The sequence below is a fragment of the Rhodnius prolixus genome, unplaced genomic scaffold, assembly GCF_049639745.1.
Source record: "Rhodnius prolixus isolate KJV_2025 unplaced genomic scaffold, Rpr scaffold_5, whole genome shotgun sequence".
NCBI lineage: Eukaryota > Metazoa > Arthropoda > Insecta > Hemiptera > Reduviidae > Rhodnius > Rhodnius prolixus.
This window is the reverse complement of record NW_027411624.1, coordinates 238,496-252,014: the sequence shown is the minus strand read 5'-3', so window position 1 is coordinate 252,014 and position 13,519 is coordinate 238,496. Positions and strand designations below refer to the sequence as shown.

Sequence of the window (13,519 nt, the reverse complement as noted above, 5' to 3'; positions counted from 1 at the left end):
TTCTTCTTCTTATACAGCACTACAAGAAAGGAAATACAAGCAAAGTAGCCCGACTACAGTTCGCTATTTCAACAGTGTCAAAGTCACATACTTTGTAAACACATTTCAACAAATTCAACAAACCTCGTGCAAAATTTTGCAAACTATTTTCATTTCAAAGTCATATAGTACCTAGTATAAAAAAAAAATTGCTGAAGTGCGAGAGAGAAGAGACATGGGCTAAGCGGAAATGAAGTACTAAAATAAATATTTAACCAGAGTAGTTATTTATAAATTTACAACAGACCCATTAATTAACTAATTCTGTTTTATTTACTTTGTAAAAATAACACATGGCCCAGCAGTGAATATTTCAATTTTTTTTTAAATTTAACGCTTATTAAAGATTTTCTAAAACAAAATAAATTCAAAATAAGAAAAAGAGAAATCACAAACAAATAAATTAATTACATCCATATTCTGTTTGTTGTTTTGTTTGGTATATTTTGACCAAGAAATATAAACATATAGTTGTTTCCAGAGAGTTATCAGTTATAATACACGCACATCACTTTTATGTTTTTCAAAAATTAAAAAACAAAAAATCTAAAATAAAAACAAATCAATTTTCTACAAAATATTTATAAATGAGCTATTCAACTCTATAATACAATAGTTTTATAAGATTTACATTCACATAATGAAGATTAGCTAACCTTGGAAATTTTCTTTCAACGTTAAGCTCAGTCACTTATAATCAGTTTCTGTAATGGTTTTTTATTTAAATTTCATTATTTTTTATATAATTTTGTGTTGGTTTGAATATTCACTAAAATCTAGTCGCACATACAATAATTTTTAAGCATGCAGCTGATATCCTATCCACTCAAAGAATTAGTACCTAATTTAATCATAATTATTAAAGAAGATTTATTTCGTATTATTTCTTGATTTACCTATCATTCATATGAAAAACAAATGAAGTGAACATATTTATAAATTCATAACTTTTTTAAAACAGCCGTTACCATTTCTTGTTTAAACAATATCGTGATTTGTATGTACCCTAATCATAATGTGAATCATATGCCAAAACTAACAAAAATTAAAACATTTTTGAAAACACAGAGAGCAGGTCAGAGTTGCGTTGCCATAAGAAAAGAAGAGGAGAAAATAGATGGTCAGAATAAAAATAAATGTAAATTTCGTGTTCAAATATTTGAAGTATTCACCCTTTTGGCAAGAATAAAGTTTGCCACTTAAGTAAGCAGAACGCAGATGCGGCTCAAGTTTAGGCTCTCATTACAATAAAATTCTCAAATGTTTTCAGATAAAACTCTAAAAAAAGTGGCGTTTTAGTAAAACTTGGCTGATAAAACAGTTCTTGGACAATATAAAATTCAACTAATGAAATAAATTTAGAAATAAGGAGGCGAAATGGTCAGTCTTTTTAGAAGCCAATTTCTTTATTACTTTCCTACATTGCGGGTACCGTTAGTCAATTTCACCAGGGGCTTGATAGTTTGACGTACATCTCTTCACCACTATTGAGCTTGCTAATTAAGGCACCCATGATACCCTAAACTTGGAGAAATATTTAAAAAATTGGTCTCTAACAAAGACTCTCTCTGACCATTGTCGACAGCACTTTCTTCTTATCATGATTTAAGGCCTGACGATTCACTATTCAATCCAAATGTTTTAAATTTTTCAATGTAATTTATTCTGTTTAAAATTTCTGTAAATTTTCCAAATCTAATGTAATGATATTAATTATTTTTAAGATACGCAGAGCTACGTTTGTCAGTTGATTAAAATAGACTGCCAGGTTTCTTTAAAACTATTTAATGTTACTGGGGATTGTGACAATACTGATGCAAAGTGTCAACCAATATCTAGTAATTGGAGTATGGTCAATATGGATCTCTAATTTCTTGAGAGATACTTAATTACTTATTAGTAATACGTGCCCCAATAAAACCCTCAGAATCGCAGTGGCGTAGGCCTTCTTACCAACTTCCAAGGAATCTAACTAGTTAAGGTTATGCAATATTTTTCTGTTCTGTACGAAAACCCTCTGAAGAAGGGAGAAAGAAAGGATAAATGTAAGGTTGCTAGGAAAGTTAAAAGCTCACAATAGGGCAAAGATTACTCCAACATCATTATCCAGGATATGAATTGATATTATTACATTAATCTGGGTAAACATAAGAGTTGACGCTCATGATCAAGCGCCTATCTCAATTGTTATTCGTCCCGTTTAATTGCTCTCGTACTTCGGCCGGTCACAACTACAACCCACCACTCAGGTGTATTCTCTAGAATTTATATTCAGCCCAGCTAACCGAAACTACTTCCGTTTTTTCATAACTCATAAAAAGGAAAAACAAATGTTGGAAAAGAAACGTACATAATTTATTATAAAAATAATTAGTCCATACTGCTTTCAAAAACAAGAAAACACATTTTGTAAGACAATTTGTTAACGACTTTCCAGCTTTAGTGATTGGCGATTCCCAGTTGTCATATGTACATATATATGTCTATACTTAAAAGTATATAAACACGTATGAGATGTGTGAAATATAAGTAATTACAGCACATTGTTTAATTTTAATGAGGCTCCCTAAAAGATTGTATAATTTTAGAGAGAGGCCCATCTTGATTATCGCTAATTATAGAAAATAACTCTCGTTATTTTACTTATATTTTACTTTTTTACTTCAATTTTATTTATGTGTGAAATTAAGTCATTTATCACAAGCATTTAATTTACTTAAGGTAACAATTCTAATAAATAGCAAATATTGAGAATGATGCTCCATAAAATGTGGTTGACATGCTTCTTTAAGTAAGTTTTGCAGAGCATACTTCTGCATAAAAGCTTCTTTTTTTTAATAAAAAAAAAAAAGCTTTACAGGAGAGGATTGCATTGTTAGTGAAAGAGTTTGGTACAAGACCCAACCAAACCACCAGAATTTTGTTATGTAAACAAATAATTTAAATTGTTTTTCTATAATCTTGTTCACACAATAAGACTGTAATCTATTCATTCTTTTGAGGTACATATTGAACGAACCAATAAAACATTGCCAAGCACACATCATCCTGTGATAAATGATTCTCAAAATTAATAAAATAAAAATCAATAAAATAAATATATAATAAAAACTTACAAATATTTTTAATTTTTTTATATTTATTATTATATTTGTGGTTATATTTTAAAACACTAAAATTTTAAGATACATAAAAATACAATTCTTGAAAAAGAGATCGCAGCTGATTTATTAAGGCTTATGAAAAAAAATCAAATCAAATGTGAATTAACGTTTGAATAGCATTTGAGGGAAACATAAAGGTAATTAATACATATATGTATAAATACTTCCGCAGATATACATGTGGCATATTAAACGCGTCATACCGGACCTTCGGAAGCTGAGTTGGAAGTTTTGAGTTGATATTTTAAAATAATAACTCAAACATAAGAAGTCAAACGTTTTTATATTTACAGTAATTTATATATATGTATTATGTATTGTATATATATATATATATATGTTTTATATATATATACATATGTATTTTATATATATATATATATATATATATATATATATATATATATATATATCTGTACATATTAAGAGGAGGGTTACTCTTAACATCACTTTCACACAACACAGCTCAATATACACATGAAGATCACCTACTTACTGTCTTTTATTATTATTTTTTTATTTTTATTTTTTTCAAGTAGATGCATAAATTCATATAAAACAGTATTCTATAAGCAATTTATTGGAAATAAGTATAATCGAAATAATTAAAACAAAAATTAAATGAGTTTTACATGGAACATTCCAGACAAAAAAAAATCTTTCAAAGAAGAGATTAGAGAGCAGGTTTTTGGGCCTGTCTGCATACAAGTTGACTGTGGTGTCCTTACATGTGAAGAAGAATTAGCACGAACAAAAATAAGCACAGGTGGATTCCAACAAAAATTAATAATAATGGACACCGATTTCATTAAACTGTTTTCCTTCACAAAAAAAAAAATGTATATTTATATCGCACTAGTCACGTTTCAAAATCTCACTCAACACGCATCATAATGTTCTTCCGGTATTATATATATATAATATATATATATAAACTCACTTATATAAATTATATATCCGTTTCATTTATTAGTATTTTTTTCATCATTTTTTATTTAAATTATAAAACCTGTCCACATGACACAGATATTGGCGCGGGCACTGTGTACACTATTATCGTGGTGCCGAGAACTGTCTGGCGACTGAGGTAGATTTACGCTGTCTTAATGCTGTCTTTGTATTTCCAGTCTGTTATCTGCGATCCTTATACAGTAGATATGTGTTCATTGCATGAGGCAGATTGAGATCCGATATTTTCTCCTCTAACTGTTGTTTACCAACTCGTTGTCTGATTACCCGCCTGCATAGATCCATCAACGGTAATGGTTCGGCTGTTGACAAATTAATCAACACAAGTTAATTAGGAAAGTATAAAATAAAGATCCTAACATCCCTAACTATCAGCTCAAAAACCAAATATTGTAGGAAGCACGCATGCGTATTCTAATGGGATCTAATACGTAACTAGTAACTTCGCCATGAATATAAATTTAATTTAATTTCCCCAACAAAACACGTTCAGTAACTGTGTTAATTGATTTAGAAAAATCAATAAACATAAATTTAATAACACCCTGAGAGAATTTTGCAAACTTACAATTTAAGAAAGAAAACGAAAATGTAGTACTGGTTTCATTGATTTTATGGGTCGTAAGTTTTTTCGGTTTTGATCACTGACGAAGGTTGATCATGAGTTTGACGTAGAGAATAAGATTAACACTATGCTGAAATTGTGGTTAGGTTCGCAGTGCTGGATAATATCTTTGACTTTATAATATTTAATATCTTAAATAAACATGCGTACTAGAAAGATAAAATCGAAGTTAGCAGTATGTTTTTGACATTTGCTTAGTCAGCCTACTGTCAAACAATGATAAGAAAATTAAGGGAGGCACAAGGCATACAAAGTTTTAAAGTCTCAAAAAGAGGAGGAGAATGTTAGAAATGTATTTAACATTATGATGTTATCATTTATTTAAACATACATGTATGTTTCAGTAAAATTATGGTTTTGTGAAATAATGAACTGTGTAATAATGTATACTTATAATTATTTCTATTACATAACAGGTGTGAAGAACACTTACGATCAAGGCCACCTATGTATTTCATCGTGATTTCGCAATGGCCCCACACTGCACTCACTATAGGGTATAATTTCCTACCCTTCAAGCCACGAAACGCAATGCCTAGATACTGGCCGTCCACAACGAACGATAAGGTACCTTCATCCATGTCCAATACCACTGCAAATTTATTCATTGTTTAAAAAATCAAATAAAATAATATTAAAGCAGCGGATTTCATTATGTATAAATATCATTGTATAATATTTACATATAAAATAAAAATTCGTTGTTGGTCAATACAAAATAAACTATAAACTTGATTAATTACAGTTCCTCTTTATCCAATTTGTTACCAAGGTTATTTGTATAAAATATTTTAAAGCAGGCACAAAAATGTGCTTACTTAAATCTTATTGTTTAAATTGTAAAATTTGTACCAAAGGGCAAAAACCCTTGTTTCCTAATCATAAAACTTCATTATTTTTCAAGTGTCGCAAAAATAAACCATAGATCAGAAAAGATCGTATCTAGCAGTTCTACATCACGAGCAGGTGAGACAAATCGACCAGTCCCTTAATTTACTCGGCTAATTTCATTAAAGGAATTTTTTTGTTGGAAGGGAGGAGTTAATATATCATTTACAAAAATCCCTTCTAAAAAAAACCCTTCGTAAAACCCATCTATAAAATGTACACAGTACTGCACAAACAAATGATAGAATGAACTAAATACAAATGTCCAGAGATATCTTAAGTTCATATTTAGCTAAATAAGATACTATGGAAAAATTTTTATTTTAAACGAACTACAATCATATTTGAAGATATGCTAGACATTTTTTACCGAAAGAAGATGAGTTGGAAGGTTAGATCTGTATTCATACTTATTCCAATAACTTAAATCTACGGAGAGAACGAAATTCTAACGTATATTAAACAAACTTATGACGATAATTCACTGCGCAATACTGGTTTAAATTTAGGAACTTGGATAGTGCACTAATAAAAAAAGGAATGCAATTATAATAGAGTATTTCGCAGTTATTACGCGTGCTAAAAGGATGAATTATCTTTAATTTCATCAGCATATAAGGAAAGATCAATTAGTGCATACTGAAATTTAATGTATCACCAAACATAATAAGGCCTAGAAGAGATCTATGCAAAGGAATAAAAAATTGATTAGAAAGAGAATTCTCTATCTTTTCTACCTGCCAAGTAATTAGCTAACCTTGATAATATAAAGAATCCAGAATCCCTAGCATTTCATTTCGGATATAAGATTCTAATTATTCACTTCGTCAAATGCTTCAATATAAATGATAAGAATTAAGATCTGATGAAAGAATTGAGAAAAACCGTGCTGTGCTATTCAAGAACGTAATTGTTTTTTAATAAAAATCTAACAGACCAGCAGTTCTTAATATAAGCTTTTTTAAATGTAAAATAAAACTGATTTTTAAGATACATGTAACTTGAAATCTTTGCTCAGTACCGAGGCTGAGATAATAACCGGGCATGCGCACTTATTATCGAGAAACATTAGTTTATTTTAGATCTTTTCAAATTGTAAACAAAAGAGTTTCTAGTCAGCCATTTATTAAACGATATTAAGGAATGTTCTATTCACAACCACTGGCTTAGTAAGAAAAATAAATGCGAGATTATCGGCTGTAACGAAAAACATTTCATCGTGAGAACAGTAGTTATCTTAGTTAAATGAGTCAACGAATGGCCAGAATATTTTATGTGAGTAGATACACAGCAACAATTAACAATTTTGAAATATTGCTAACATTCAATCTAGCGAAAGATTTAACTTAAACATCGTCTCTAATACTATTCAACTAATCAAGAAAGTTTTTTCACAACCACAAACCACGAAAAAATGAACCATTGACTTTTATATAGTTATTTAAGCACCGAGCGATTACAATTTGTACGAATAGTTAGAATATTTAAATATTAAATTTTTTCACCATTAGCCGAAAAAGACCGCACCCAGCCAGCCCCTTGAGACATATTTCTCAGATAGTCAATCTTCTATATACAATATAGATACAATCTTCTGACCACGAAAATGCTAAAAATGTATTCATAATGATTGCTTCATGATCTCTGAACCATTTATTTAAAAGGCCTACTTTTATTTTGAATTAGTTTAACTTAAAAAAGTAAATGGGAGTATTCTCAGAGCAACTACTTAGCATAAAAAAAAATTTAATTGTAGCTGCAAGCTTGGAGAACTACCACTTAAAAGAAATCCTAAATGAGAGTGATGTTTGGACTAGCAACGATACTAGCTCGATCGTCGCCTTATTTTAATCCAATCTAACACATTTGGCAACATTTAAACGTGATTTTGTAATTTATCAAATACTGAAAGACTGCAATCAATATTAATAGATCAATTTGTAATAATGTTTAATTTCTAAACAATTATTTCTCTTTGAAATGGTTGGCAGGTTTTAAAGATATAAAAGTGATTATCGAAAGGCTTTAGAAACGTCGAGAAGTAAAGCTGTCTTTTCTAAAGAAAACTTTATCCTTATGGTCCCATTTTAATTCTATTGCCGTTGCAACTTCTATGAATTATAAACAACCAAACATCCGATTATTTAATCAATTTCTTTGCTGAATTCATAATTTTGTCACGCTAACCATCACATTATAATCAGGAACATGATTTTGTTCAGAATTAAAGTTACTAAGCACCGAAAAAATTAAGTTCACTTACAAAAAAGATTTTATCAAAAAGGCAAACATACAACCTAGGAATTTGTCTGGCACAATAAATGTTTCATCAGGCTTCAATATTGCTGGATATGTGACTCCCACATTGTTCTTTGAGTCATGATACAGTTTGTTTCTACCCAAGTCCCAGCCCCACGACTGATCGTTACTACCAACCAGGCTCTGGAAAGAGAAAAAAAAGTAGTAGATTCATCAACAATGATTAATTATGTTTAGCAATAAAATCAATATATCTAAAGTCCTTAAAGTAGACTGAAGTGGTCTAATTGAAGTAAGTCTAAAAGAGTGAAGAAAACCCGTAGATCGGTAAGCGAACATAGATGAGGAAGACAAGAAAGGGAATACCGATTGCACACTTGCTTCGGAACTCCCTCTTTGTAATACATTGTCGGTCCTCTGACTTGTATTCGCGTGATGTTCGCACTTGCTTCTTAATCAGAAGAGCTGTGGACAGCAGGATCTAGCTCGACAACAACAATAGGATGTGATGTTGAGAAGAGTTGCTAGTGTTTAGTAGATTAACTTAATAAACAATTTTATAGAAGAATTTCCTTTGATACAATCTAAGTAAAAAGTAAACTGACGCTGCATCTACCTTTCGAGAACCACCGTTGCAGATGCAATGGACGAAGGCGCAAGGCATATACATTTTAAATAAATAAAAACATTTTTATTACGAGCAAATCTCTTTACGCTGCAGGAGAGAAAACAAGTTCCAAATGAACCGACATAAAAAAAAAATTTAAAAAAATCTCGTAAATTCTTAGAAGCATTGAATCTAAAATTAGCAGACTTTAAGCCGATTAAGACTTTAAATAGCTAATTCCTAATTCCGAACATCACGCTCTGTTAATATATACTCCTTTTATTATTTTTACTTGCAATTATTTCCAAATTGAGCACACATTCCGTGTACTTATCATATCCCCTTTTTCTGAAAAACAGTCTAAACAGGCGAGTAGCCCGTCAGATGAAAGGGGAAGAAAGTAGCTTGCAGATTCAATCTCTTTTAATTATTCAATAATCATCTTAACCTTGCCGGAAAAATGTAAAATTCAAATAAGGACATATGTATTCAATTGATAATGGAATGTTTAAGTAACGTTTTAATAAATTTGTTTAAAATGTTTTGAACTTCATAAAGAATTATCTTTCGAGTTTCCCCTCTAGTAGAGTGATGGTGGCAAGAATAGATATTTACAGGTAGAAAAGAGTGACCTGGTATCCTACAGAATGCAATGGAGCATCTTGGGTGGCGACTCCTACCACGGCGTGGGTACCCCGCTGTCTGGTGGACCAATGCACCTCCCATACGTGCAGGCCCTTACTAAGGCCAACTTTTCCCCGGATACAATCAGTGCTCTGAGCAACCGGGTGTCTGTGAAACGTCAATTTGTCATCATCCTATAATAAAAAAAAAAATAATAATATAAATTCAAAATTTGTTAGTACAGAATGTCAAAAATGTAATATTAATTCATAATATGAGCTGTTATTTTTGAATGTGGTATAAGTCCAATTTTTAAAAAAATGAGTTAATGGTAATTTCAGTAAGATATAAACATATTTTTGCCATATTTAAAATAATATATTCAATGGAGTACGATTTTTTTTATAGTCAACAAAAGAATTTTGACTATAAAATATAATCACAAAAATATTTTTTTTGAAAGTGGAATAAGCCCATTTCTAATAATTATAATTAAAACAACTTTCTTATGGCAATTATTTTTGATTATTGCTACTTCAGTTATTTATTTATTTATATTTTTAAAATAATTCAAACGCAAAACCTTAAATATCTCGATACATGGAAAAATGGACTTATACCACTTTCAAAAATAACAGCTCATATATAAATTCAATATTTACAAGAAATATTTTCTTAAATAGAAATAATATCGATAAATACACACTTAGGAACAGATGGACGTCTTCACAAAAGGAATTGAAGAATTTTGTTGCGTTAGTTTCGAAACTAATGTTTTCTCAATTGTACAATGACGATTAATTTGTTACAATTAATTCATTAATTGAAGATTCTGGCCACAAATAACATTTAAAACCGGTTGAAACTTGATGCACGATAAGCACGAAAAAAGTCCTCCTCTAACCTCAATTTAAGTAAATGTTTTTGAAACTAAAAATTTTTAATGATAAGCTAGTTGTCAATATTTAGCAAATTCACAACATCTGTATGGTAAAGTAGCTCTTGGGACCACTCAATGTCGGATGCCATGGTGATCCCTGAACCAAATTTCCATTTGAAAACTCAGTTTTCTTCTTATTTTTTTTTTTTTAGTTTTGATAATTATTAATAAACTGCACAAGGGAAGGGGCGCGTGGTGCACACGGGTAAAACCATTTGGTCATACTCAGCGTCAAAAAAGTTGACTTTCATACCTATCAAAAAAGAGAAAACATGAAATTTTAAACTGATAAAGAACTGGAGCAGTTTCAGAATTTTATTCCCACAAATAAGAATAGTCTTAAAGTTAAACAGGGGTAAATATGTGTGTAAGATAACTAATTTCAAACTCAACCAACAATCCGGATATATTTTAAATTACTCATCTGCTACAACCCAAATAAGAGTGGAGGAACCTTACAAAAGATTTAAAATTGTCCAGTAAGAATATCCAACCCACATGTTTGAAATAAATATTTAGGTCGAAAAACAACTAAAAATGGGTTTTACGAAACAACTATTGCTCCACCGACCCTGAACCCATCTTATTTACATAGAAAAAAAATGAGTTTATTTACAGGGATTTTAGAAATTATACCCAGGAACGCGAGAGGAAAATATTGAACAATAAGCTGGTCATCTTGAAATTTTCTAGTTTTCCGACCTGTTGTGCAATTCCAAAAACTTTCTATTCAAAAAGAAGCAAAAACCATTGCCCGAAAAATTTATTAATTTACGTTTTTAGTTATTGTATCCACACCGTTCTTTGAGTAAAAAGACGATTGAATAAAACAATGGTATACAAACGTAAACCAACCTGACGTTGTTAGCCTAATGTCCAATATTTTATTCTGGTCTTCCAGGAGCTGATATCTAAAAACTCCTTTACAAACGTGCTTCAAACTTTTTCCCCACGAGGAAACCACCTCTAATGATTTCATTAAGATGAATTTAGGGGCGTAGGAACAGTAGCTCCTTTTTAGTCATTTTGGAATTAAAACAAAAAAATGGTATCGGCCCCCTGAGGCCCATCCAATCAAACGGCCGAATACCAGTCGGTTTATTTTAGACTTACCAGTTAAAACATGAACAAAATTGGAGAGGGGTATACTTGTAAGATTTTAGAGAAAAAGAAAGAAAAACTAAACTCTGCGTAGTTGTAGGTAGAAATAAGTTAAGCCAGTTTGTTATGATATTATGGGGATTGTCTTTTGAGGAAATCTGAGAACCCAAAAATTACTGACAAAATATTTAGCTGAAGAGGTTATTGGTAGGTGAATGCTGGAAAATATGCATTTCGAGGAAAAATGTTCTATTCGGATAGTTACTTTATAAAAAACACTCTAAATTGTTCTACGTAGCGAAGTATTTCACTATAGACTCATTCCTTTCATCTACTTTTTTGATTTTTTTACTTTACCAATTTAAGAAGAAAATAAAGGCATAAAATAGTGAAATAAATAAGAGAAAAATGACTAACCTTTACAAATATATTTAACGACCTATCATCTGGATTCCAACCGTGTTTAATTTGTGCCTCTCTGGATGCCGGAGGCATATCTAAGAGGATGTCTAATCTGGCAGGGCGCTGGAAATCTTGGGCTAACTCGCGCGGGATGACCGGCTTGTACGGGGCCGGACTCTCCCTGTTTACGCTTTTCACTCCATCTGCAAACAGAACAAAAGATCAGAATTAGTCAAAAAATGTAAATACAGCTCTGTCAAAGAAAATGAAGAGAAACTAACAGCGTTCACATAATATTCATTCAAATAGGCATTAAACAGTAAATTTGGGTTAGTGAATAAAGAAAATTAATTAATAAAATTGATGATGAAGGTTTACCTTTGCTACGCATCATCAGCTATCTCTCTCTGAGAGCTTCTGTTATTATTAACAACAGTAACTGAATCGCTTTATATATATATATATATATATTTAGTGAAACAATGAACAAAAGCATAGTGTGTTTTGTTTAAAAATAACAAAAATTAATAAAATTGACAACTACAATAAAAGACAGTCTAATCCTGTTTCAATTAAGAAATGATCTGAACATCTCAAGTGTTAGTCAATATACGAAGTAGAATAGAACTTACAATGGAACGTCACAATGTTGGCCGATATTATTGACAAGTATCTCTCCTGCCGCTCTTCTGATACTCAACTCTCTAACTAATCATCATGTATTTACTAACACTTCGCACAATGAGTCTTCAACTATACCTATAAATAACTCGAAGCAAACCAGGACTAAATTGTTTTAAATTACAAATTATGGATGAATTAAAACAAGTGTCGAGGCCACATAAATTGAGAGACCCTGAAACACAAGAGTCTTAATGGACGCGATAAACTATTCTTAGCAGCTCCTCTACCCCATGTAAACAAACATCTTAGTTTTATAATTATTCTACAGTTTTTAATAATGACGTACAATAAGAAAGTGGCCAACTAACTTGGTCTCAAACATATGGTAAATATCTTATTAAAATCATTAAAACCACCTGGCAATTCGTTTAAAATATTCGCCAATCGAAAACTGGAAATTAAAACTGGTGTGTATGTTTTTTCCCCAGGAGCCTGCTGCAGCTCACTGTCCAGAGACCGGCGAATTCTCCGGTCGCCAATGATCTCAGCATTTGTCCCTACTTAAATAAATAATAAAATTGGTGAAAGGTAGGCATAACTTCCTTGCACTGTACTTGTTACCTGATCTAGGATCTTGCTATAGACATCAAATTTTCATGAGTTCCTTTCTGGCTTCTAAATCACTAAAATCACTGCTAAAACTAACCATATGAAGTGTTATTATCAAATCCGCAAATGTGATTTGAATTTGAATTTTACCTCAATGTACCCAGATTTAATATTTCCGGAATTAAAGTGACTGTTTACAACATAGTATTACATTTTTAAAAGTTGACTTTCATAGATCATCAGCTTAATACGTAAAATTATATAACAAATCAATCATTTTAAATTTTAGCAATGCGAGCCACGAGGCCCGATTGGCTTTAAAAGAAAGGCAATAAAAAAGAAAAAAAGAAATTTAATACTTGTTCCTAAAATTCAAAATATGTAATTGGTTTACACACCCCTCGATCTCGATTTTACATCAGAAATACATGTTTTGAGCTTTGAAAAAGTTTTTTCTCGAAATTGGCCTGGGTATTTGGGAAGGTGAAACAGTCTGTGATTGATAATTTAAATAGATATTGAAAAACAAGGTAGTTTAGAAGTTAAGTCAAAAATGAAAAATGACGTACAGATGAGAAAACTTGAAGATTATTAGAGAAAAAAATTGTATAAGTAAATATAGCAGATCAAAAATGATGTCTAAACGAGGGCTTTTATATGAAAGCATC

The 13,519-nt window shown here is 30.9% G+C and overlaps 1 protein-coding gene across 5 annotated transcripts in view; it reads right to left on the bottom strand.

Moving 5' to 3' along the window:
• Positions 1 to 289: 289 nt before the first annotated feature.
• gus (splA/ryanodine receptor domain and SOCS box containing gustavus) overlaps positions 290 to 13,519 on the bottom strand; it is an 84,069-nt gene continuing 70,839 nt past the window's right edge. For 3 of the 5 annotated variants that reach the window (XM_074135591.1, XM_074135588.1, XM_074135590.1), the window contains 5 exons: positions 11,634 to 11,821; positions 9,184 to 9,369; positions 7,983 to 8,127; positions 5,231 to 5,389; positions 290 to 4,474 (listed from right to left, as the gene is read on the bottom strand). In XM_074135591.1, coding sequence (XP_073991692.1) covers positions 4,335 to 4,474; positions 5,231 to 5,389; positions 7,983 to 8,127; positions 9,184 to 9,369; positions 11,634 to 11,821 — 818 coding nt within the window. In that variant the 3' untranslated portion in view covers positions 290 to 4,334. Of the gene's footprint in view, positions 4,475 to 5,230; positions 5,390 to 7,982; positions 8,128 to 9,183; positions 9,370 to 11,633; positions 11,822 to 11,996; positions 12,025 to 13,519 lie in introns of those variants that run through there. The other 2 variants (XR_012460729.1, XM_074135592.1) reach the window with 2 other exon arrangements.